Source organism: Petaurus breviceps, unplaced genomic scaffold (genome assembly GCF_028583685.1).
Source record: "Petaurus breviceps papuanus isolate PSGF00001 unplaced genomic scaffold, PetGlider_PUasm1.0 582, whole genome shotgun sequence".
NCBI classification, from domain to species: domain Eukaryota; kingdom Metazoa; phylum Chordata; class Mammalia; order Diprotodontia; family Petauridae; genus Petaurus; species Petaurus breviceps.
The window spans coordinates 5,302,221-5,329,746 of NW_027186390.1; the positions used below are offsets into that span (position 1 = coordinate 5,302,221).

At 39.8% G+C, this 27,526-nt stretch overlaps 1 protein-coding gene across 1 annotated transcript in view; it reads left to right on the top strand.

Moving 5' to 3' along the window:
* The window catches only part of CAGE1 (cancer antigen 1), a 123,000-nt gene that overhangs the window by 54,484 nt on the left and 40,990 nt on the right, over window positions 1-27,526 (top strand). The window contains exon 11 of the mRNA XM_069103527.1: window positions 4,840-4,947. Within this exon, the coding sequence (XP_068959628.1) occupies window positions 4,840-4,947 (108 nt within the window). The remainder of the gene's footprint in view (window positions 1-4,839; window positions 4,948-27,526) is intronic.

A 27,526-nucleotide genomic window follows, 5' to 3' on the forward strand; every position in this document is an offset into this window, starting at 1 on the left:
TACTATAGTACCATAAGAAATGAAGGAGATGGTTTCAGAGAAACCTGAAAAGACTTGTATGAACTGATGCAGAGTGAAGTGAACAGAGCCAGGAGAACAATTTATACAATAACACAGATATTATGAAGTCATAAACGACTTTGAAAAACTTAAGAACTCTAATCAACACAATGACCAACTACAGTTCCACAGGACTTACAATGAAACTTGATACAGACCTCCAGATAGAAGGTTGATGGACTCAGAGTATAGATTCACTGTACCACTGGGGTATTGGTGAGGAAGGAGGTTTGCTTTCTCAGTGGGAGTGAGAGAAGGTAGAAGGGAGAGAATGTGAATCATAATAAAATAAAATGTTGAATTTTTTTGAAAAGGAACTATACATGGGGCGGCTAGGTGGCACAGTGAATAGAGCACTGGCCCTGGAGTCAGGAGGACCTGAGTTCAAATCCAGCCTCAGACACTTAACACAAAAACTAGCCATGTGACCTTGGGCAAGTCACTTAACCCCAATTGCCCTCCAAAAAGCAAAAAAAAAAAAAAAGAAACTATACATATGTATGTATATTATTTCACTTTATTTTTTTAATAATATTTTCCCTCAATTACATGTTAAAACATTTTTTATTATTTTTTTTAAGTTTTTAGTTCCAAATTCTATTCTTCCCTCACTCCCCTCCCCACTTCCTGAGACAATAAGTGATCCTATATAGGTTATACATGTGCAAGAATGTAAAACTTTCCATATTAGTCATTTTGTACCAGAAGACTTGAACTGGAAGAAAGAGAAAGAGAAAAATAAATAAAAAATAAATAAATAAAATTTTTTAATTAAAAAAATTAAAAATAAAATAAAAAAAGAAAGAGAGAGAAAGGAAGTAGAATGTAATGAGAATTTGAAGATCTTCCCTGCCCCTTGTATCAAACAGGTACTTTGCACCTTCTTCCAAGTTCATGATTGTGTCAAGTATTAAGACTGAGAACTTGTGAATCCCACAGTTGGATGGACTTGCTGATGTAACATGAAGCAGTTATCTCAGAGTGGTAGCATGGATCCATCAAGGACAAACTATGTCAGACTAACCTCACTTCTTTTTATCATGAAGTAATAAGAAGGGTGAGAAGGGGGTGGAGGATAGGGAAATGCCATGCTATACTTAAATTTCAGTAAAGCATTTGGCAAGGTTTCTGATTCTATGCCTATATATGATGGAGAGATACAGCTGGATGATAGGTAGATTTGGGGTTTAAGTTGAATGACACAGAGTAGTTATTAATAGGTGAGTGTCAGCTTGAAGCAAGATCTCTAGGGGTATGCTCCATGGATCTGTATTTAGCCTTATGTTATTCAACGTTTTAATTAGAGACCCAATTGGATACAGGCACAGATGGCATGTTTATTTGACTTGCAGACAACATGAAGCATGAATGGATAGTTAATACATTTCTAAGGTCTGGTATTCCCCTGACTGGGGAGTTCTGTTCCTTTCCAAGGGCCAATATTCCCGTGCACTAAGATATTCTCAGTTTCCCCAATCAGAGGAGCTGATTTGGTACCTGAGAAAGAGGCCAAGGGCTCCATTATGATTGAATATAGAGTTTAATAAATGACTTTAATAATCATATTGGATTACTTACAATAAGAGGGGCCAGTCTAGGGTGGTTGCCAAATGAAAACAGTCTCAATAATGAATCGATTCCCTGCAAAGACCCCAGGGAAGCCCAGTGGTAATTATAGAAATCAAATAAAGGGAGGTGGAGCTACAAAACACATTGCTACTATTAGTGGCTATTTTGGGTTCCTGCTTAGTAATGAGCTCATTTCAAGGTTGGGTGTGAAGCCATTGTTATTGGGCAAATGCCCAAACACAGGTTTGTGTACTAGTCACATACGCTGGCCACGAACTGGTCACTCTGTGGCCATGTTATGGTTATTGCCTGGTCACATTATCTAAGTTATGACTCAGTATCTGAATTATGATTTTTAATAGGTCACCATGTCTGGGCTTCCACCTTTCACAAAGTTTTAACTTATGGCTTTTACTTCTTAGTGTGTTTTATGGCCTTTTCCCCAATCAGGAGCCCGCAATCTTGTATGAGAGTCTAGATCCAAAAAGATCTAATTAGACTGGAAAAGAGATGTCCAACTCACTGCAGCCCACAAAACTCCTGAGTACACTAGAACCAGACTAAAAAGTAATTGGGAAATGTTTAACAAAATAAATACGAATACAGTTCAACATAGATAATGTTAATTTGTGGTTTTCTAAGTCACTGTACTGCCCATAGAGATTGAATTCTATTTGAGTCTGACACCATTGGACTAAAACACTGGGCTGAATTGAATAAGAGGCATAAAACATATTTACATTCAAAATACTGATTTCAAAAGCACAGGATGTTAGAAGACATAGCTAAACAATATTTTCTGTGAAAAAAAAAATCATTCCTGTTGGGGACAGGGGAAGAGTGAGTAAATAGAGGAAGGGAAAGGAATAAGCATTTATATGGTTCCTGCTATGTGCCGGGAACTCTGCTAAGCTTTTTTTTTTTTTTACAAATTATCTCATTTAATCTTCACAACAATCCTTCATGGTAGCTGCTATCCCTATTTTATAGATGGGGAAAATGAGGCAAACAGAAGTTAAGTGATTTGCCCAGGGTCACACAGCTAAAAGGTGTCTGAGGCTGGACTTGAATTGAATTCTTCCTGATTCCAAGCCCAACACTTTATCCACTACCCCCTCCTGATCTCCCCAGTGCTGCCTTTTAACAGACTACAATCTCACTATGAGTCAGTGTTACGATGCTGTAGCCAAAACCAGAACACCTAGTGCCCTCCTAGACTCTAGTAAGAAATGTACAATGTTTAGGAGGAGAGAAGTAATGTTATCTTGCTGTACTCTGCCATGGTCAGGTTGCACTTTGGAGTTTGGGGTTCAGTTCTAGGAATCACCTTTTAGGAAAACCAGATAAGCTGGAGTGTCTCCTGAGGAATATGGCTAGATCCTTGGAGAGCACACCCTAGAGGGATCGGTTGGATGTAAAAGAGAAGAGAGAGCTTGTCTTCAGGTGCTTGCAGGGATGCAATGGTGAAAAACTACAAGAAATATAAATATGTTTCAAGGAAAGTTTTCCCCTCCCACTCCTTTTTTGTGTTTATATCTTTATAGTGTCATCATAGTAGTGGGGTCATTGGATAAAAAGGTATAAACAGCTCTATAGCTTTTATTCTTATGGGGCAGCTTGGTGGTGCAGTGAATGGCGCACCAGACCTGGATTCAGGAAATTGGTGTTCAGTCCTTTTAGTCGTGTCTGCCTCTTCATGACCCCATTTGGGGTTTCTTGGCAAAGATACTGGAGTGGTTTTCCATTTCCTTCTCCAACTTATTTTATAAATGAGAAAATTAAGACAAATAGGGCTAAGTGACTTGCCCAGGGCCACCCAGCTAGTAGTGTCTGAGGCTGGATTTGAACTTAGGTTTTCCTGATTCCAGTCCCAGTGCACCACCTAACTCAGTCACCTCAAACATTTGTTAGCTGTGTGACTCTGGATAAGTCACTTAACCTCTGTCTTCCTTAGTTTCCATAATTGTAAAATGAAGATAATGATAGCACCCACCTCCCAGGGTGGTTGTGAGAATCAAATGAGATAATAATTGTAAAGCATTGGGCACAGTGCCTGGCACATAGTAAGCATTATATAAATGTCAGCTACTGTGATGATGATGATGGCACTTTGCCTGAAACTTTCCTTTCTATGTATCCTACTTCCTTATATTATAGTTATTTGCCTTTTTTCCTCATCTTTTGAGTGCAAACTCTTTGAGAGCAGGGTTTAATTTTGTCTGTCTTTGCATTTCCAGTACCATTGCCTTTCACATAGTAGGTGATTAATAAATGTTTAGTGCATGGAGATCTCACTCACAGACTGGCAGAACATAGCTGGGCAACAATTCATTCCTGTTGGGGACAGAGGGAGAGTGAGGAAATAGGGGAAGGGAAAGGAATAAGCATTTATATGGTTCCTACTATGTGTCAGGAAATCTAAGCTTTTCACAAATTATCTCATTTAATCTTCACAACAAGGTAAAAAGGGTTTTTCAACTTTGTATCCCCAATGTAAAAAAAAATGTTAACACTACATATTATTTTGTAGGTACAAGTCTGCTAGAAATAATTTTATTTAGCTTATCATTATTCTAAATCCAAACATTTCTGGCTTAAAGAGTGAAATGTCCAAGAGAGACATCTCTCTCTACCCCCACACAGTTGGAAGGAGCATTTTTAGATATCTTGAAGAAAAAAAGTCACAGTGTTAAAATACATTTGGGAGTAAGGTTAACATTCTGGAACGATATTAATTAAGAATATTCACTTAATCTTCAACTAGAACTGCTCCATTCTTCCTTGACTACTCCACTCAAGTGTTCCCCTGGAGAAATCAAAGGGACTGTCCTCTGATCAATATTTAATCCTTTCTAAATGGAGAAAGGTGGATCATTACACTGTCACTTCAGAGAAGGTACTGATAAAGTACCTTCATAAGAGGTTTTTTTTTTGTCCTAAATTTTGATGACTACTTTTGATAGTTTCCACAGGAAAGACTTTTTTTTTCCTTGACCTACTACTCATCTACTAAAGGGATGAATATGGAAAGTTTTTTAGACTGTAGAAATATTTATTCCTATTTCTGGAGAAACCAAAAAGGAGTTTTTTAAAATGTGCTTCCATACTAACACATGCTTTACACACAATGGATGTTTAATAAATATGTTTAAATAGAATTTGCTGAAATAAAGAAATATTGTGACTGAACATTAACATATTTATTTTTAGGACAGAGAAACTGATTCAGAAGAACTCGAAAATTATACAAATGTGCCTGACTTATTAGGCACCAAACTAGATCAGTACCATAATCTAAATGAAGAGCTTAATTCCCTGGTAAGAAAAACTACACATTACTATCCTTTAAGTATATAGCATGCCCCTTTACCTGAATCCAGACTTCATAGAACAAGTCCTTTGTGTTCAGAGGATCATACTTGAGGACCTAGAGGGCCACATGTGGCCTCAAGGCTACAGGTTCCCCACCCCTGTTATAGAGTAACAAATCTTAAAAGAAAAATTATCAATGCCAATATTTTTTCTCTTTCTCCAAAATTCTATTAATTCAATCCATATTTATCAATATCATGATGGTGACAAGCTTAATAGCAACATGTCTCATTAGCCTAAAGAAGGAAAGCACTGAAGTTTGCATGTTTAACTTTTATTATTATTTGTCTTCAGTGGCTTCAAGTCAAAGGCAGACACAGGAAAGTTCAATTAAAAATGTTTGAAAACATGGCTTGGACCCAGAGAGGTGGTAAAGGCCTATGGTTCTACTAGTAAGAGAGGCTGAGGTTGGTGGATTGCTTGAGCTCAGGAGTCCTGAGCTGCAGAAAGGCTAAAGCATATCTAGGGTGTTATGCCCAGAAGTGGGGAAGAGGGTGGCACCATGCTACCTAGAAGAGGTGAACCATCCTGGACCAAAAACAGAATTGGTTAAGGCTTCCGTGCCAATCAGCACTGGTATTGGGCCCATTAGTGTCCACTGAACTTTCAGTCTGAGTAAAATAGGAAGACCCAATGTTGAAAAGGAAAGGTAAAATAAAAAGAACATATGGCTCAGGGTTAGGAAATTAAAGAGGCCAGACTTTGGACTACACCAAAGCCTCATACACAGGTATCATGAATACTTTTTTTCAAGAGAATTTCAGCACACTAAATATGATAATCACCAAATACCATTATTATATTTTATCAGATGGGAAATGACTACTCCTCCTCTATTGCCTTTCCTGCATCCTGTATCAGCAAGCACCCCAGCGTCCCCAGGGTGGCTGCCAGCACAGGTTCTTAGATCTGCTTTGATAAAGGAAAGCAACTCAAAATGGGTTAACAAGCTTACTTTAATCAGTCAGATATGCATCGTTTACCTAGTTCAAGGGAAAACGGTCAGCACCCTGAACTTCAGAATATACAGACAGAATTATCAAGACAGAAACAGATGAAATAGACAGTTTCCAAACTGTCCAACCATTACATACATACCAAATCAACATCTGGGTTTTTCAAAGCCGGGGGACTCTCAACAATAGCTTCCCAGAGTATCACCTGATCGAATCACAGAACACTTCTCAAAGTGAGCCCCAAAACAAAGTTACACATCAGGGCTTATATATCCTTCTCCTGGCTCAGAGAATGTAACAACCTTATTGACTCACTGGCCAATCAAGAAGTATCTACTGAAAAACAAGCCTCCCACCCCAGGCTCCAGGTGCACTTTAGCCTAGGGGCAGGGAAGATCTTTAAAATTTACATTCCCATTACAGATCCTCATACAGATCATGTCCTCTAACCATAGGTGTCCCACAAGGCTCTGTTCTAGGCCCTCTTCTTTTCACTTGGTGTTCTCATCAGCTCCCATGGATTGAATTACCATCCCTATGCTGATGACTCTCAAGTCTACCTTCCCTGCCCCAACCTCTCTGCTGACCTCCAGCCTCACATCTCCAACTGCCTTTCAAACATCTTCAACTGGATATCCAGTAGACATCTTAAATTCAACATGTCATTATTTCTCCTCCTAAACCCTCCTATCTTCCCTGTTATCCTCCCAGTCCTTCAGGCTCACAACCTGGAATCGTCCTGGACTCCTCATGATCCTCCATATACAATCTCTTGCCAAGGCCTGTTAATTTCATCTTTGCAACATCTTTCCATTATGCCCCTTTCTCTCCTTTGATACTGCTACCACTCAAGTGCTGGCCCTCATCACCATGCCTAGATTATTATAATAGCCTGCTGGTAGGTCTGCCTGCCTCAACTATCTCCCTACTGCTGTCCATACTCCATTCAGCCACTAAAGTGATTTTCTTAAAACTCAGGTCCAACAATGTCACCTTAATAAACTTCAGTGGCTCCCTACTGCATCTGGGAGCAAATACAAAATTCTCTGTTTAGCATTCAAATCCCTTTATAACCTAACCTCAGTCTACCTTCCCAGTCTTCATACACCTTACTTCCCAACACGTACTCTTTGATCCATTGACACTGGCCTCCTGGCTATTTCACAAACAAGACACTCCATCTCTTGACTCCAGACATTTTCTCTGACTGTCCCCCATGCCTGGAATGCTTTCCTTCTTCATCTACACCTACTGACTTTCTGACTTCCTTTAAGTCACAAGTAAAATCCCATCTTTTATTGAAAATCTTCCCTCTATTATTCTATATTATTTAAATGTGCTTCCATACTGACACAGTGCCTTGCACACAATATATGCTTAATAAATATGTTTAAATAGACTTCCCTATATTGTTCTGTATTCTAGTGCCTTCCCTCTATTATCATTTCCAGTTTATCATGTATACAACTTGCTTTGTATACATTTGGTTTCATGTTATCTTCCCCCGTTTGATTGTAAGCTCCTGGAGGGCAGGGTCTATCTTTTGCCTCTTTTTGTATCCCAAGTGCTTAGCATAGTACTTGGCACATAGTAGGTGCTTAATAAATGTTTATTGCCAGTCAACACATCTGAACTATATCCTCAAATTTGTTTTTTAAGAGGGGGGAAAAAAGGGGACAACAGATGGTGCCAGAGAGCTGGAGAGGAAGGGAGAAATGAGAAGGATTATTCATAGAGATTAGGATTCATTTCTGTGGGAAAGCCAACCAGAGAACCATGTAACCCAAGAAATGTCAGCAGACAGAGGCAGTAGTGGAATAGTATGAACTTCATGGGCCCCACCAAGACCTGCAGAAATACCAGCCAGGACCAGTGGAATGGCAGTGACAGAAACATGGAGGAGGCGGAGGAGTTGGACCAAATAGGATTTGTAGCCAAGGAAAAGCAAGAAACAGATCACAATATAAAGGAGGAATTCAAACTGTGGCTGTTTCAGAAAGACAAATGGACTCTTTTACAAACCTGAATGCTTTGTCCACCACTCCACCACCCCAGGTAGAACTATAATTTAAATGTACTGTTTATAATTTATATGTTTATAATTTAAATGTACTGTGTCCCTGAAAGAGGTAGAGATCTAATAAGAGATTATGGGAGTTGCCTTGACTGTCTGTTGGGCTCAGGTGTGACTTTTTGCAATTTTTTGTTGGTTAAATAAAGCCAGTCCTATATTCAGTAATACATTAGCATAAATATTTGCATTAGAAATGAGAGATTCATTTCCTTTTTCATATAAACCTAGACAGGAAGTTGTTACCATGAGCAACTCTGGGTAGGGGCATGAGCAAAATAAAGAGTATGATTTTTGAGAAGTTCAAGATTGAACCTGATCTATATAATCCCAGAGCCTCAGGTTCAGAGGATGCGTTATAGCTATAAAGCTCACAATTGATTGTGAACATAGTTAAAGAAGTCGACTATTGGAATGCTATTAAAAGGGGGCAGATCAAAGATGGTGGAGTAAACCAGGAACTTGCTTGAGCTCCCACTCCCACCATCTCCAATATCTGTAAAATATGACTCTAAACAAATTTTAGAGCTACAGAACCCACAAAGTGACAGAGAGAAACAAATCTCCCGCTGAAGGCAGCCTGGCAGGCCAAAAGGAAGGGTCTATCACACCGAGCTGGGAGCTGAGCACAGTCCTGCATGAACCACACCAGCCCAGACTCACAGCCCAGACCAGCGGGAGCTGATTTCAGGAGAGTGAATCACTAGTAGCTGTGGTGGTTTCCAGACTTTTCAACCCATAAATGCCAAAGAGAAAGTAAACGGTCAGTGGGGAACTCTGTTGGAACTGGGTGAGAGAAGAGTGTAGTCCAACCCCTGCCCCTGGGGTGACAGAGGTGGCAGCAGAGTGGTGGTGGTGTAATGGACAGCCAAGAAAGCAAGACAGCGAAACCAATTATAATTTGATAGGAGTGTTTATTAACCAACTGGTGACTGCCTCTCAGAGGGAAAGACAGCAGCGAGCTTTCTGTTAGACATAATTTTATAGAAAATGTGGTTGCTAGCAACAGAGTATGTTTCTAAGGGGGTGCAGTGCCATTAGAATTCTTCCTATTGATGCAAAGCCTTAGTATTGTTCCTACTGAAGCAAAGCTATGATCCCTTAGCAAAGCCTTGGATACAAACATAAACAGACCTGAATCTGTGGGAATCTGTGGCATGTTTCTAGCAACACAGGTGAAATGTTCCCTCACTATTATGACCTATTAGGTGGTTTCCAGGGATCCTGGTAAGGGTCCCCTTCTAGCAGGTTGCAACTGGGAAGGGGCTTTGGTGTATAATTTCTGGTGGGCACTTCACTCCCCCCTTTTCTTGTTCATAGTTGAAACCCGGACTCAACTGAGTCCAGGGGAGTATAGGGAACATAGGCAGTGCGGAGGGCAAACAGCTTAACAGCTTGAATCCTTTGTCTAACATAGGCAGTTAGGCAGTTAATAAGACATGGGGCCAATAGCAACCCCAATAACAACAAAGCAAATGGTTCTATAAGGGAAGTTACAAGTGATGTGAGCCAGGGGGACCAATTAAAAAGGGATTGGTACCAAGACGTAGATTGTTGGTGATGAGCCTCTCTGTCAGCCAAACGTTGACATACAGTAGCCAGAGATTCCCGAAGCACTCCAGAGTGGTTGACGTAAAAACAGCAGGTTTCTTCAAGGGCCATACAAAGGCCACCTTGCTTGAGAAACAGGAGGTCTAAACCTCGGTGATTTTGGAGAACTACTTCGGCCAGGGAATCTGGGGGGGTCTCCAAGTAGGAGATATGGCTTTCCAAGTCTCAGATATCTGTGTCAACTCGGGAGGTGGGGGCTTCAAAATGACTATTTCCTTGTACTAGGGCCATGGTACCCACTGCTAGTGAACCTGCTATGCCAAGGCCAACTAAGATAGGGACTAAAATGGGGACAGTCCTTTTATAACAGGCTTGTAGCCCAAAATGTTCACGAGCTCCTTTTCCTGAATAAATATATATCTGTGGAAGGACATGAACTAAAATGCAGAATTCGGGGGAGTTACCAGCAAGGGAGAGATCTCTTAGGTGGTACTGAAGTTGGGGCTTCATGGTACAGAGTGAACTCTATATTTCAGGGGGAAACTCTCCATTTTTCCAAACTCATCACACTCAAAACACATTATCAGCTTATACTCTATCAAATAAACCTCTATGAATGCTTAGCTGTAGCAGACCTTGGTTATGGGGTGGTCAATTTGCCTGGAGCATTGAGGAGAGGGTTTGGGGAACTTGAAGTAGAAACTTCAGGCTCTGCTTACTTAGAGAGGTGGACTTCAGGGTACCTGGGGATCTAAATCTAAAACCTGGGGAGCTAGATCAAGTACCCTTTTACTAAACTATTTAGGCTGTGGAAAGAATATAATTTTAGGCTGAATAGCTCAGATGTAACACACACTTTAGTAGCTCAGATGTATCCCAGGCTTAGTATATGGGATAATGATTAACTTGTGTTTGTACCTTTGTTTCACAAGCTTCTTTTCCCTTGTCTAACTTCCCATGTCATTCAGAAAAAATATTCTATTCCAGGGATTTAACCTTTCAGGTAGGCAGATGACAAGCCTGTGTAGCTCCAATGTAGCTATTGTACCTTCCCCCCTTTTTCTTTTTGGAGGCCCTAGTTCAGTTATAGCCAGGACAACAGGGAGAAAAAAAAATCTTAATGGTTCAAACCTCTTACTGTCTCCTCAGTTCCATCAGAGCTGGATGACAGGGGAGGACTCTGTAGCCCTAGCTAAGAAGAACTGGGACCATAGGGAAGAGAATCTTAGTGGGATTTTCTTTTTGACCTTTTTCTCAAATAAACTTTTCTTAAGTGTTCGTTCCTTTAAAATTTCAGATCTACTCCAAGACTTTAAGAGAAACTGTTTCTCATACAACATATATAATACAACTATTTACCAGTAACAATCATGGTCTTAATTTTGAACTTTGAAATAAAGACAATTGAATAACCAAGCTGGTGACCTTAAACTTCAGTTTTTGTGTGCCAAATAGTAACCAGAATGAATTTAATTACCTGAATCTATATTCCCAATGATGTTGCACAGTTCTCTTTCTGTGACCCAGGAAAGGGTTAAGTGTTAATCCTATTTCAAAGTGCAGCTTGAAAACTTACTTCTCTTTGATCATTGAAGTGACCCCTTTTCCTTTAGATAGATTTTAGGGGAGAAATTTCCCATTCTCTCTCTGTCCATTTGTCTTTCTACTTCGAGAACTTTGGCTGGAGTTCAAGGAGTAGAAGGAGAAGTGGTTTTCTGCCAGCAGCCTTTCTTTAAGAGATTATCAATCTTTCTAGCTCAGGTACACCATCCTTTTGGCTGCTTTTTTTTTTAATCTTACAGAATTTAGAAATTTCTTTACACAATCCCACAGACAGGTTATATACAAAACAACACAACACATGAAATACACTTCGGTGGCATTTTTGTCTCTCTGGTGGCCCCTTGCATTGAGATTTGGGGGTTTCAAAAGTTCACTCCCTCCCTTTGGGAATCCCAGGTGGAGCAACTGGGCATGGAGCAACTGTTGGCAGTTGGTCCAGGTAGGCTGGTCAGATCCCGGGGTGGAGGGGGAAGAGCCCTGACAGGATGGTTGAGTCAGGGGACGGGGAGCTGGCAGGAGACTTAGCTTTTGATCTATGGCAATGGCTCCACGGGCTGAGACTCAGGGCTGAGAAGGACTCAGGTTCCCGGAATCACAAAAATGCGCACAAAGAAAACAGAAACAATTGCACAAATACTGGAGAAGAAGCAGGTTAAGACAGCGACACCTACCGACAATCCACAAACAAATAGACAGTTAAAGATACAGCAACACTTAGCAGCAAACACAAAATTCAGAAGAGAGAGAAAGAAAAACCCCAGCACTCCATCAGCATCCTGACCCTGGAAGCCAGTAGGGGCCATAACACCGCGTCCAGCTTAGCCTCCTACTCTACCTGGGGCCGAGGAACGTCATCTCGGTGATCACCCCCTGGGTACTTTTACAATTTATGAGCACTCACCTAAAAGAAAGAACACCCTTGGATCGAATTGAAAGAATTTGTATAGGACTCAGGTTCCGGTCCACTCAGGGAAGCAATGCGAGCCCAGGGCTGAGGAACATCATCTCAGTGGCCACATATCCCTGGGGTGAATTGCCTTCCCGGCCCTCCAGGGAACCTGGCCCAGCTGTCAGTTAATGCCAAAGGCAATCTCGGTGGAACCTCCAATGTGTAATGGACAACCGAGAAAACAAGACAGCAAAACCAATTATAATTTGATAGGAGTGTTTATTAACCAACTGGTGACTGCCTCTCAGAGGGAAAGACAGCAGCGAGCTTTCTGTTAGACATAATTTTATAGAAAATGTGGTTGCTAGCAACAGAGTATGTTTCTAAGGGGGTGCAGTGCCTTTAGTATTCTTCCTATTAAAGCAAAGCCTTGGTATTGTTCCTACTGAAGCAAAGCTATGATCCCTTAGCAAAGCCTTGGATACAAACATAAACAGACCTGAATCTGTGGGAATCTGTGGCATGTTTCTAGCAACACAGGTGAAACTTTCCCTCACTATTATGGCCTATTAAGTGGTTTCCAGGGATCCTGATAGGGGTCCCCTTCTAGCAGGTTGCAACTGGGAAGGGGCTTTGGTGTATAATTTCTGGTGGGCACTTCAGCGGCATGGCTGCCTCTGGAGCTCCTGGCTTGCAGATCATAGGGGGACCAAGGGACCATTCAGAGGGTAATTGCTCTTGTTTTGACCTGCTTGGATATGGGTCACAGTCTTGGGTAGTGATCCTGGGGTGAGGAACACTAGCATGCCAGAGCTTATGGTGGCTGTAGAGAGGGTGCCCTCCTCATAGCTCTGACCACAGCTGTAAAAATTCCAGAAATTTGGGACACAGTTCTCTCCACTCCGAAAGCAGAGTTCTACTGTGGAAAAGAGCTCAAAAGTTAAGTAGTTGGCTGGCAAGATGAGCAAACAGAGCAAGTGTAATCAGACCATAGAATCTTTTTGGGGGACAAAGAGTATCAAAACATGGAACCAGAAGAAGATAAAGCCAAAACTTCTGCATCAAAAGCTTCCAAGAAAAATATGAATTGATTACAAGCCATGGAGGAGCTCAAGAAGGATTTTGAAAATCAAATAAGAGAAGTGGAGGAAAGATTGGGAAGAGAAATGAGAATGATGTAAGAAAATCATGAAAAGCAAGTCAATAGCCTGCTAAAGGAGACACAAGGAAATACTGAAGAAAATAACACCTTAAAAAATACACTAACTCAAATGGTAAAAGAGGCCCAAAAAGCCAGTGAGGAGAAGAATGCCTTAAAAGGCCAGTTGCCCAGATGGAAAAGGAATTTCAAAAACTCACTGAAGAGAATAATTCCTTAAAAATTAGTTTGGAGCAATTGGAAGCTAATGACTTTATGAGAAATCAAGATACTATAAAACAGATCCAAACAATGAAAAAACAGAAGGTAATGTGAAATAATATCTCATTGGAAAAACCAGGAGAGATAATTTAAAAATAACTGGACTACCTGAAAGCCATGATCAAAAAAAGAGCCTAGAAATCATCCTTCAAGAAATTCTCAAGGAAAATTGCCCTGATATTCTAGAACCAGAGGACAAAATAGAAATTGAAAGAATTCACCAATCGCCTCTTGAAAAAGATCCCCAAAGGAAAACTGGATATTCAATGAAATAGAAGACTTTCAAGCTTTCTTGATGAAAAAACCAGAGCTGAACAGAAAATTTGACTTTCAAATACAAGAAGCATGAGAAGGTGAACAGAAAAAAGAAATCATAAGGAACTTATTAAAGTTGAACTGTTTACATGGAAAAGCAATAATTGTAACTCATGAGACTTTTCTCAGTATGAGGTTAGTTGAAGGGAATATATATGTATACATACATATATATTTATGTATAGGAGGGTATATGTGTGTATAAATATACATATATATATATATATGTGTGTGAGTGTGTTTATATGTGTGTACATGTATACATAGAGAGAGGGCACAGGATGAGTTGAATATGAAGGGATGATATCTAAAAAATAGAATTAAGAGATGAGAAAGAAATATATTGGGAGAAGGAAAAAGGGAAAGCTAGAATAGGGTAAATTATGTCATATAAAAGAGGCAAGAGAAAAATGTTACAATGGACGGGAAGAGCAGGAAGGTGAAAGGGAATAGATCAACCTTGCTCTCATTGAATTTGGTTAAGGAAGGAATAACATATGCACTCAACTGGGTATTTTACCCTACAGGAAAGTAAGGGGAAAGGGGATAAGAGAGGGGATGATAGAAGGGAGGGCAGATTGGGGGAGAGTGTAGTTAGAAGCAAACACTTTTGAAAAGGGGCAGAGTCAAAGGAGAAAAGTGGGAGGCAGGATAGGATGGAGGGAAATATAGTCATTCACAATATAACTGCTATGGAAATGTTTTGCGTAGCTACACATGTACAACCTATATTGAATTGCTTGTCTTCCCAGTGAGGGTGGGTGAGGCAGGAAGAAGGGAAGGAATCTGGAAATTAAAGTTTTAAAAACAAATGTTAAAAAAAATTGTTTTTTGCATGAAACTGGGAAATAAGATATACAGGCACTGGGGTATAGAAATCCATCTTGCCCTACTAGAAATCTAGTTGGGGGTGAAGGGGGAGGATATAAGAGAGAGTAGATTGGGGGAAGGGGTGTTCAGTAGGCTCTCTATCTTGGGGTAGGGGGTAGGGGAGAGATGGGGAGAAAATTTGTAACTCAAAATCTTGTGGAAATGACTATTAAAAATAAAAAATCAATCAATCAATCAAAATTTGGAATGTTATTAAGTAGAAAGCACCAGGCTTCCATCTACTACCTAGCATACTACTATATTACATTAAAAAAAATACACTTTATCTTCATCTTTAAAAGAAAAAAATACTGTGTACCATGATGCTTCATTAGTCTTTCCTGTTGTAATCAGATAGCTTCATTTAAATATTGACTACAATCAAAGTGAATCATAGAATTTTAGTACTGGATTAAGCCTGGATCCCAAAACAGAACTTTAACTAGTAAGAAGTAAGGCTTCTTCAGTGGTGCCACCAGGAGGGAGGAAGAGTGGAAGGGGGAGGAAGAGAGACAGGAATACTCTTCAAGGGAGTGCTCTTCATCCCTGAGGCAGCTGCTGTCCCCAAGCCTACCTGGTGGTCTGCAGGCTAAAGGCCTGGGACAGGCCTTTATGCAGTTATACATAGTAAAACTCTATTCTGGCAGCCCATTTTCAAGGCATTCCCCTCCAACCCCACCTTCTTCCTTAGCTCCCTGATGCAAGGACTTGTCTCTGGGGTATAGGCCCCCCTTCTCCTACAGCCAAACCTGGATCAGGCTCATCATAATCATCATTCAATTTAGAGATTGAGGAAACTAAGCTTAAAGCCAGGAAAATGACTTGTTCAAAATCATTTGAGTAGCTAAGTGGCAAGACCAGAAAAAGAATACAGGTCTCCATTCTCCTAATCCTGTACCCTTTCAGTAGAAAAACAGTTATGCTTATTAGGTATTCCTTTAGTGTGGTTAAAATTGTTCCAGAAGGGTTAATCTCCTGACTCAAATTCCAGGATAAGGATTAAACCTATGATTCTGGTGTCATAGGGAACTCTCAGGTGAGGAAATTCCCTCTGCAGAGCAGATTAGCATTTCCTCTACAATTCAGTCTTACTTGCTAAGAACCCTACTAAGTTAAGTGACTTGCCCAGGGTCATATGGCCAGTATGTGTCAGAGAGCAGAGTTGAACATAGGTCTTTCTGGTTGGGAGACCAACTCTGTAGCCAAGGCCATCCCTCTAATCACAATTATACCATATAAAGTAAGAACCAGAAAACTAGCAGAAATTCTAAATGCAGGTTCAAGTCTTTAAAAAAAACAATTTTTAATTGAGAAAGTTGATAGATGTCAAATGTATAACACTTAGAATTATATTTCAATCAAAGGTGATCTCTAGAAGATTCCACTAATTTTTTTCACAAGAACAAACTCCCATATGCGCAGCCAAAGCAGAGTTGTACAGCTCTGTAGGAAATCAACATTCAAACTATTTTAACAAGAAGAACATTAGTTTCTTCAGTAACCTAGATTATTTTAAGCAAATGGAAAATTGAGTTTTGTGTTTGTTTTTCCAGTGATATTCAAGGTTTTGGCTGCTTTGTTTAATGTCAATATATTTTGCTTTCCCAAGTCACCTTGCTTCCCTTTATTTTCCCCAAAAAACTAATTAGTGAAGTAACATTTTTGTTCAGAAAAACTAATTAGTAAAGTAACTTCAATTATATAAGATATAAAATATGTGATAACATATGAGATAAATGTAAGTTTCTACATAATTGCTCTTCTAGTGTTTAAACTCAATATAATAGGAGACAAATGAGTCTACATAGAAAATTGCCAGAGCCTTTGAATAAATGTCAGCTTCTGTTCTGATGAAGCATTTCCTACCAATGGCTGCATCAAGAGTATTAGTCATTACAGAAGTTTGTATGTTAAGAACTTTTTTTTTTATCCTGTAACATCATTTTACATTTTTGTAAAGGTGTTTTTGTTTTGTTTTCCCCTCAGTGCTATCCTACTAACTCATTTCAAGTTTAGGAATAAATTACAGATTTTAAATAAGTCTTCAAAAACCCCCCCAAACTCAAGGTTTTTTTGTTTATTTGCTAACAGATCTCATATAAATGAATATGGTCACCTTACTAATTAGTGAAAGTTATTCTTTCAACTTGGGTTTGGGTTTTTTTTTTGAACCTTCATGACTACTGTAAATAGTGTTGTTGGTTTTATATGGTGGCAACATATTGGTATATCCTAAATAAATCTGATTTTGCTATTAAGCTAGAGATTACCCAAATTCAAGTAAAAGTATGTCTGTTATTATACATAGGCTCTACTTCATTATATTTTTGTACAAATATGTGTGCATGTTGCTTTCAGTGATTTCATTTTTTAATTTATTTTTAATATTCTTTTCTTTTTAAATTTTGAGTTCCATGACTTAGCTCTTCTCAGCAATACAAAGATCCATGACACTTGCAAAAGACTTATGATGAAAAATCCAGTGAAAGAACTGAATGCACATCAGAGCATACTATTTTTTAATTTGTTTTTTTTTTTTTTACTTGGGGGGCTTGGTCTGTTTTATAACATGATTAGTATGGAAATATGTTTTGCATAACTGCATATGTATAACATATTAAACTGCTTGCTATCTTAGAGAGGGGGTAGAGGTAGGAGGGAAAAAGAATTTGGAACTCAAAATTTAAAAAAAGAATGTTAAAATTGTTTTTATGTGTAATTGGAAAAATAAAATATTAAAAATGCAGATAAAAAAATTTGGGGCTCACCCACTGAGAGAGCAAATTATATATCAATTATACATGTGAAATCATGCAAAACATATTTCCATGTTAGCCATATTTTTTTTTCTTGCCTTTTGGAGGGCAATTGGGGTTAAGTGACTTGCCCAAGGTCATACTGCTAGTTTTTGTGTTAAGTGTCTGAGGCCGGATTTGAACTCAGGTCCTCCTGACTCCAGGGCCGGTGTTCTATTCAATGTGCCACCTAGCCTCCCATTAGCCATATTTTTTTAAAAAGAAAAGTAAAATGAGGAAATTATATTTCAGTTTGCATTCAGAGTTCATCAGTTCTGTCTCTGAAGGCAGAATTCTTTCATTATAAGTCCTCTGGAATTGTCTTGAGTCATTGTATTGATCAGAGTAGCTGTCTTTCACAACTGATCACCATTCCAACATTGCTGTTACTATGCCCAATGATCTTTGGTTCTTTTCACTTCCCTTTGTATCAGTTCATATGTGTCTTGCCATGTTTTTCTGAAACCACCTCTCTCGTTATTTCTTATAGCATAATAGTACTTTATCACAATCATATGCCATAACTTGTTCAGCCATTTCCCATTTGTTGAGTATCTCTTCAATTTCCAATTCTTTGCCAGCACAAAAAGAGCTGCTATAAATATTTTTGTACATGAGGGTCCATTTCCTTTTCCTTTGATCTCTTTGGGATACAGATCTAGTAGTGGTATTGCTAGATCTAAGGGTATGCACAGTTTTATAGCCCTTTGGGCATAGTTACAAATTGTTCTCCAGAATGGTTGGACTAGTTCACTGCTCCAGGAGCAACTTGTTAGTGTACTTATTTTTCCCTCATCCTCTCCAGCATTTGTCATTTCTGACAGATGTGAGATTGTTTTAAATTTGCATTTCTCTAATCAATAGTGACTTATAGCATTTTTTCATGTGACTGTACATAGCTTTGATTTCTTCTGAAAACTGCCTGTTTATATACTTTAACCATTTATCAGTTATAAAATGGTTATTTTTATAAATATGACTCAGTTCTGTACTCAGTATATATTTGAGAAATGAGTCCTTTATCAAAGTAACTTGCTATAAAAATTTTTAATATTATCTATAGTACCTTTTAACAAAATGTAGTTTCCTTAATTCTACAGTAGTTTCCCTGAATCTACAGAATGTAGATTCCCTTTTAATTAGATCTGGTCTTGCTTTTGTCAGAGACATGATTGTTACACCCGCCTTTTTTCTTCCCCTGAAACTTATTAGATTCTATTCTAGCCCTTTATTTTAACTCTCTGTGTGTCTTTGTGTTTCAAGTATGTCTCTTGTATACAATATCTTGTTGAATTCTGGTTTCTAATGAATTCTGCTATCTACTTCCATTTTATGGGTGAGCTTACCCCATTCACATTCACAGTTATGATTACTAACTATATTTCCCTCCATTATCTTCTGTTTCTTCTTCTCTCTCTTTTTTTATCCTGTCCCTCCTCAAAAGTCTATTTTGTTTCTAACCTCAGTGATTTAATTTTAATCAGTTCCAATTTTACCCCCAAATCATTTCTATTTTGTAGAGTAGAAGAAGTCTAAAATTAACTTCTTCAAAGAGATTTGCAATTGTGCTCTTTGTTCTATCACAGGAGACTAACTTTTAAGAATAGTTCTCAATCTTTGAACTTAAAAGGCAATAATTATTTGCTTTGTCCCATAAGTAAATACTACCTTTTACATAAATTAGGAAATCTTTTACTATTCATTTTATTGAAGATTAGCTAACAGAGAAATTCTGTTCTGGTGATAGAAATGAGTTATTATGTTGTCCTTGGAAAGCACAAAGTCATCTAGAATATGTTGAACAGTCTGATATGAGCGAATAGAAAATGAGAATTGACCAGATGTTTTTGTTTTTAATAAACCTACTATATAAAGAAAAGGTTAGAAATATTATATTTGCTTATTTACATAGAGAGTATATATGTGTGTGAATTTGTGTGTATAAACTGTACACTACCCAACCATAGACATTAATGAAATAACATGGTGCTTTGTTAAGCAAAATAGTCAGTCTACAAATATTTCTTCAGTCCTTCCTATGAGCTCAACTTTAAGAAATATCAAAGAAATTAAAAACTATGTTCCTATTCTCATTCTGACTCTGAGACATCCTGACTTCTTTGGATCATTTTTCCTTCCTAGGAATCTCATGTGGCTCTTTGTACCTCTTAAAAGCATTTTTACATCTGTACGTGAAATAATATGTGCATGCACATAATAAATATTTGTGTATGAGGCTTTTCTTCCACTAGGCTGTGAGTTCCTTAAGGAAAAAACTATCTTTTTCATTTTTTGCATTGTTAACCCTTAGCACAGCACTTTGCTCATAGATGAATAATGAATGTACTTTTTAGTAATATTTATGAAGCCCTTTTTTTTTTAGCTACATGTTTTATTAAAAACAACATTGAACCTCAGTACAAGTAAACTCAGTAACTTGGCAAGTATATATCTATATCCCCTTCCCTACCCCCTAAATTGCACCTCAGTCTTTGAGAGGGGAAGAAAATTAGGCTTATTGTTTAGTTCAGTTCCACTACACTCATATCCAAATCAGTACTATCTATGGAGTCCTCACCAGGGCTCCATAGGATTTTGCTGTTGGGTTGATAGGAGGAAAGGAAAAGCGCAAACTGAAAGGCCAAACTCTTGGCCCATTTCTCAGGCCACAAGGCCCAAGGGAGAGTGGGGGAAAGGGAAAACAAGTGGCCCTCAGGCCCTTACCTCTTACCACACTGTAGGAGTTAAGAAGTCTTTCACCCTCAGATAGGAATACAGCAGAGAGTGCTCAAGCAGGATTAAGGATGCCAAAGGCCACTGATATCAAGACCTCATCTGTGAAGATCTGGGCCTTGTGCTTGCATGATGGGTGGGGCAGAGTTGGTAAGAATGGAAAAGAAGGGATATCCAGTCTCTTGCATCTTTTTGGGTTCCTCTGGCTTCCAGCTTTGAGAGGGATGTGCAATGCTACCTTCGCTGAAAGAAGAAAAAGACTTTAGAAAGGAGCCAACAATCTCCATCAGGTTTCTAGCCTTATGTATCAGCAATGCCATATTCACAATGCCTATGGATATTACAAATATGCTGATATAATTATCCATTACAAAATACGTCATGCTTGCCATATGGGGAAATAAACTAGAAAATTTATTAAGATACCAAAAGACTGAGTCCCAAAACCAGAAAGTGAAAGCCATCAGAGTAGTTATGATATTGGCACATGTAGATAAAGTAGAAAGCACCCACATTTTAAAGCCTTTAAAACAGAACAGGCTACCTCAGGCAAAGGTCCTCCTCTCCCCATGCACAGCAACCACCCAGCGTCCTGGAAGCGCACTCCCAGCAGCTCCGGCCCCTGGCAGTCCTCAGCAGGAGTCCTTAGCAGAAAGTCCTTAGCAGTCCTAACTCAAAAAGGGCTTCGCGCTGCCGCTGCCTCTGCTGCTGCCGCCGCCGTTGCCACCACCGCCAGCCACCGCAGGAACGCTAGCTTGGCTTCCGCTTCCTCTTGCTCTGCCCCTTCCTGCTACATCAGCAAGTCCAATGGGGCATGGAAGATCTTTAAATCCCATAACCCTTACATTCGGCCCCAAGATCTTTCATGTCCCTTACTTGGCAAAAATACAGTAGGAATAACTGGTGTCAACAAAATTTCACAACAATATAACAAGAATAGCACACAATAAACACAGAAAACCATATTTTAGGGTGGGGCTTGAGCACAAGCTCCCCATCATTCCCCCCACCCTGAACAAATGGGGCCCCAAAATCTTGTGGTAAGGGGTGAAGATCTCTTCTTCTATGGCTACTTGCTGCTGAAATCGGATGTAGAGCTGTCCTAAGGGGTCCCATTTGAGAGGTCAGTTCTTAATATGCTTGATGCCAGGTCCAAGGGTGACACATCACAGTTGCAGACAGGGGGTGACATCCAGCTTAAGCTATCAGGCATCTACAGATGGAGGGTACCAAGCCTGTGGAAACAAATCTAACAAACAAGGTGAACAAACAAAAAAAAAATCAAGAAGAAGCAAAGAGACAATAACCAGACTATTGTAGCCTCACTCATGGTAGAATAAATGACTTAAGGGTACAATTTTGTAATCATCTTCTCCAGAATAAACAATAGTTACAGTGTTATCCCTCCCATATGCTATAATCTCTGCAGCCTTTGGAACATCATCTGGCTTCCGTTTTACCCATACTTTAGCTCCTGATTTTATTCTATCAGTAGAACCAAATCCTTCAGTTCCTGTAACAGTTATTTTGGAAGGAGGGTCAGTTTTTACAAGTGGCATTGTTTTACAAGGAACGATAATCACTTGAACTATCCTATCATTCTTGTGAATCTGTATGGGCCCTTCACCTAAATTCTGGAATGTTACAACAATTTCTCCTTGATAATTAGAATCTATTACTCCAGCCAATACATGTATTCCTTGAGCTGCTAATCCTGATTTGGGTAAAATCTGTCCAAAGTGATTTTTAGGGATTTTTAGGGATTCTTATGCATATCCCAGTGGAGATTTTTCTTATTTCTTTTCTGTCCAACCAAAAGTCCTCTAAACAATGTAAATCATACCCCACTGAACCAGGTGGTCCTGGGTACGGTGCTGGGACATCTGGCCTCAAGGTCCAATACTCAATGTTTGGGATCTTGTGTGTTTGTTGTTTTCTAATTTGCAGATTGGGGGTCATCATTCTGGCTAGAGGTGTACTTCCTCCCAATGGTCTATTATTCAAATTACGCAAAGCCATGAACAAATTATCCTTCCAATGTTGATATGAATTATTGGAACTTAACTTCCTCAATTGTCCTTTCAGTAATCCATTCATTCTTTCAATCAACCCAGATGCTTCTGGATAATATGGAATATGATATATCCATTCTATATTGTTTAGTATACAATACTTCTTCATTTCATTGCCTTTGAAATGTGACCCGTTGTCACTTTGAATCTGCATTGGGGTTCCATAATATAGACTTATGAGATCTAGAGTTTTACAAGTGTTTTTCTGGGTTGCATTCTTATAAGGACAAGCTACTAGTACACCTGAATAGGTATCAACACAAGTACATATAAATCTGCATCCTTTATCCAGTGGTAGTGGACCAATATAATCTATTTGCCAGATTTGGGCTGGGACTTTTCCTCTTGCTATTTCTCTAGTTACTACCCGAGGAACAGTTCGCTCCTTTTCCAATTGACATATATGACATTCTTCTGCTATCTGTTTTAACAGTGAATGAGAGATACTAATACCTCGATCTTGTGCCCACTGGTGTGTGGCCTGGACCCCCAAATGGCCTGCTGTTTGGTGGACCCATTTTGCTAATACCAGATCATCAGTTGTTGTCAAAGTAGGGACAATATGTTCAGTAGCAATCTTTGCCAGTCGATCAGCATGAGCATTGTACTCACGTTCTGGTGTGGTGGGGGCCACGTGAGCATCTACATGAAAAACTGACAAGTCAGTGACCAAAGACATGTTCCAGATATCTTCCCATAATTCTTTGCCCCAGACTTGTTTGCCATGAATTTCCCAATTTTCATTTTTCCACATGGGCATCCATGTAGCCAACCCATTAGCTACCACCCATGAATCAGTGAATATATGACACTGTCCTCCTTGTTCTATTTTGATGGCTTGATATACTGCCATAAGTTCAGCATATTGGCTACTTGCACCTATCCCAGTACTTTCCAAAGTCCTTCTAGTACATGGGTTATAGGCCACTGCTTTCCAATGTCTTTTTTGGCCCAAATATTTTGCTGTCCCATCAGTAAACCATGCATGTCTCTTTTGTTCCTCAGTCAATACATCATATCCCTCATTCCATTTTACAGTGGACTTTACCAACTGTTGCTTTGGCTCAGGGGGTGTGTCATTCCTCTCAATTTCTATGTTTGCTACAGATTCATGCAGAGCAGAGACTCCGCTTTTGCCTGTTTTCGCTCTATTTTGAATATACCACTTCCATTTGATTATACTAGCCTCTTGGGCATGTCCAATTCTGTGAGAAGCTGGGGTACTCATTACCCAGGTCATAATTGGGATTCCAGGTCTTAATATCACTTCATGGCCCAGAGTCAGTTCTTCAGTCTCCACCAAAGCCCAATATGCAGCTAACAACTGCTTTTCAAAAGGTGTATACTGGACTCCAGATGAAGGGAGTTTCCTACACCAAAATCCCAAAGGTACATTTCGGCTTTGTTGTTTTTGCCATAAGCTCCAGTTTGCATAATCATCTTGTACAGTCACTTGCAATTCCACTGGACCATTTTGCATGGGCCACAAATCTAGGGCCAATTGTATGGCAGCCTTGGCTTCTTCAAAAGCTTTACTCTGCTCAAGTCCCCAATCGAATTCATATTTCTTCCGTGTGACTCTATATAAAGGTTTGAAAATCTGTCCCAAATGTGGAATGTGGTGCCTCCAGTATCCAAACAATCCTATGAACTTTTGGGTCTCCTTCTTATTGGTAGGGGTAGGAAAATCCTGAATCTTTTGTCGGGCTTGAGGAAGAATCTCCCTTAGCCCCTTGTTCCTTTGTATACCCAAAAATTTCACATTCTGAGCTGGTCCTTGAACCTTTGCAGGGTTAATTTCCCACCCTTTACTTTTCATATGCTCAATTAGAAGGGTCAAACTCCTTTCCACTACTTTCGCATCTTTTCCCTGTATCATGATATCATCAATGTAGTGGGTAAGCTGTACACCAGGTAGCTTTAATTCATCCAACTGTTCAGCCACAATCCTGTGACAAATAGTGGGGCTATGTATGTACCCTTGTGGCAAGCGAGTAAAAGTATATTGTCTACCCTGCCAAGTGAAAGCGAAGTGTTCCCATTGTTTAGGGTCTATTGGGAGGTGAAGAAGGCATTTGCCAAGTCAATAACTGCATACCAAGTCCCATCATTGTACTGTAACACCAAGGAAAGGCAACTTCCCAAGGTTCAAAATACCAGCATAGGTGCTCTCCATTTTATTCAGTGGCAAACCAAGAACAGAGAAGGTCAAAACATGACATCATTCAAAATACAGCATTTACTAAGAGTGATTAAATAATCTCCAAGTACTACCCCACCCCAGGACCTTCCAATCATTCAATCAATTACAAATTCCCGGTTCTAAATACCTCTCCACCCCTAGGCTGTACCTTCATTTAGTCCATCACAAAGCCCCTCTTCTCAAATGGAGATTAGTTTCCAAACATAAGTAAACTACATTCATTTGTTCAACCACAGAACACAAAAAGGTCAAAAGTTCCCCACCCCTGGATCACAATTGAATCTACCCCAGAGTTACATCAAGTTTAAGCTGAGCACTTTATACCCAAATGGAGGTCTTTTCTTCATCTTGACATGAGGCAAGTTCTCAGCAATCTTAGTTCCTGGGGAGACAAGGCTTAGCAAGGCCACAATATACGTTGCCAGTCCCTTCATTAATTCATCCTCTGTCTGTAGAACAGTCCTAGAACCCCTGAAAACATTAGCAAAGCCCTGTCCCAGGATTTCTGTAAACATACAACAAGAAAATCCTTCTTCAGTGCTTCTGAACCAACAGAAAGGTTCCCAGACCCCTGCAACAACAGCACTGTCCTTCACCAGTGGACAGTATTCACTCTGTCTGCAGGACAGTCTCCAGACCCCTGCAACAACAGCACTGTCCTTCACCAGTGGACAGTATTCATTCTGTCTGCAGGACAGTCTCCAGACCCCTGCAACAACAGCACTGTCCTTCATCAGTGGACAGTATTCACTCTCTGTCTGCAGGACAGTCTCAGGGCTTCTCAACCAAAAGCCAGGTTCCAGGACTTCTTCAACAACAGGACTGTCTTTCACCAGTGGACAAATCTGGCAAAACAACATCAAAACAGACAGACAAAGTACCAGCAAAACAGCCATGTCTCCTCAGTCCTTGGCAGCTCAGGGGGCAGGTCTCAAAAGTCCAGGGCAATTCAAAGCGGCCACCAGCAATTCTCTTAATCTCTCTCTCTCCACGAGATGCTGCTTCCAAAAAAAGTTTCTTCTGCCTCTCACTTGTCTCTCCAAATCTACGTCACCAGCTCCTCCCAGTTCAGGACTTTCTTTTCACATCAACAAGTCCATCCCACAGGTGGGATTAACAAGCTCTGGGTTTTAAAACAATCAGTTTGAAAACCAAGCCAATACAGGGGAATCTTTACTTGCCATTACTATCACAATCATATTTCTGGATCCTTTCTATTAAGGTGATGGTATCTGGAACAGCAGCATACAAAGAAGGAGTCACCTTATTCAACTGTCTATAATCCACAGTCATTCTCCATGTCCCATCTGATTTTCTTACTGGCCAGACAGGATTATTCCATTTTGTGGTAGTAGGGACTAACACTCCTGCTTCAACATATTCCTTTATAGTAGTGGTAATTTCATCTTGCCCACCTGGCACATGATACTGTTTTAAAGTAATTACTTCAGAAGGTTCAGGTAAAGTGATTGGGTCCATTTTTAGTTTTCCCACTAAAACTGTATTAATTCCTATCTTCCTCACAGCAAATTTGTATCTTCCTTCAGGTAAATTCAGAGTCATGCCTCTCAATACATCTATTCCAATGATGTATTCAGGAATGGGTACAACAACCATAGTATATTCCTTCTTAGGTAACTGCCCAATTTTCATTGTTATTTTAACCTGTCTGGCTGATATTTCAGCGCCTCCTAGACCTGTGATGGTAATAGGAGTTCCATGTTTAAACTTATCAGGGTTTCCATAGATTAGTGTGGCCTCAGCCCCAGTATCAATCAGTGCCCTAGTCACAGTAGTTGATCCATTCTTCCAATATATTGTTAAACCAATATGGGGTCTGCAATCTCTTCTGCATATTTCTTTTATCTGGGCTGGGGCTTGGCCTATCTCCTATTCCCCCTGAAGGTGGGGCAAACTTGGATACAAAGATTCAGATTCAGAAATACCTGCGGGGGTGGTTCCTGCTTCCCTGTTCATTCTAATGCTAAGTACCTTTTCTTGGTACAGCTTATGCAGCTCTTCAGTTGGAATACCATCTATTCTTCTAAAGTCCACCCCTGCTCTTAATAGAGCAGTAAACAGTTCCCTTCTTGTAGGTCTATTTTGTCTCTGAATCCTCTGGCTGTTCACTCTTCTCTCTGGAGGCAATTTGTCTTTTTCCCATTCCCCTAAATCGCTTAATTGTGAAATCTTATCCAGCACCTCTGAAAGAGGGTGCCCTATTTCTCCAATTAATAGAGTCAGAATTAGGTGCTTATATGCAGGAGGAGCCATCTTCACTATGATATTTCTATGAGGAACTCCTAGGGGGGTATCATAATATGCATTTGCATCTCCAATCAGGATAGCAGTTTTCAATACCTGCTCCTTTAGTTTTCTCATACAGTCTCTAAGTGAGTACCAGGGTCTGTCTCCCCTAGGCCACATAGATTCAGTTGGATATTGCTTTTTGCAACCTTCTGCAGCTAAAGCTAGAAGATTAGTTTTGTTATTTCCTCCTTGCATATGGTGATCCCTAAAAGCCTGGTGTACAAAAGGATTCTGACTGATACTTATGAATTTTAAACAGTCCTCACTGTCCAGTGTTATTCCTCCAGCGCCTTCATCAGTGATTCTTACTATCCAAGACACTAAAGACTCCCCCATTCTTTGGGTAAATCTACTCAATATATCAGTGATCTCCTGTTGAGTGAAATCCTCAATTATCTCCCTGGACTCTGTTTTGCCTCGGTGGTTCTCCTGTCTTCTTCTTCGTATGGGGAGAGCTTCTACATTAGGAGACTCCTCATCTAACCTTGCTCCATTCTCCTCACACACATTCTCCTGGAAGCTGTCAGGGCAACTCTGCCCAGCCTGTACAAAAGCTGCATGCACATTCGTTCTGCTAGTTTTTTGCTTCCTTTTAGCTACATGAACAGTAGCTTGCTCCTGGACCACATGAGTCCCTCCAGTTTGGTCTTCTGAGTGCTGTGACACAGAAGAATCCTCAGGCAAACCAGCTGACTCCCTAGCCATCCGAGCTCTTTCCTTCAGCAGCTTATCCCTACTTTTACACATAAGGCAATAACTTGTTAGCAGCACCCAGCC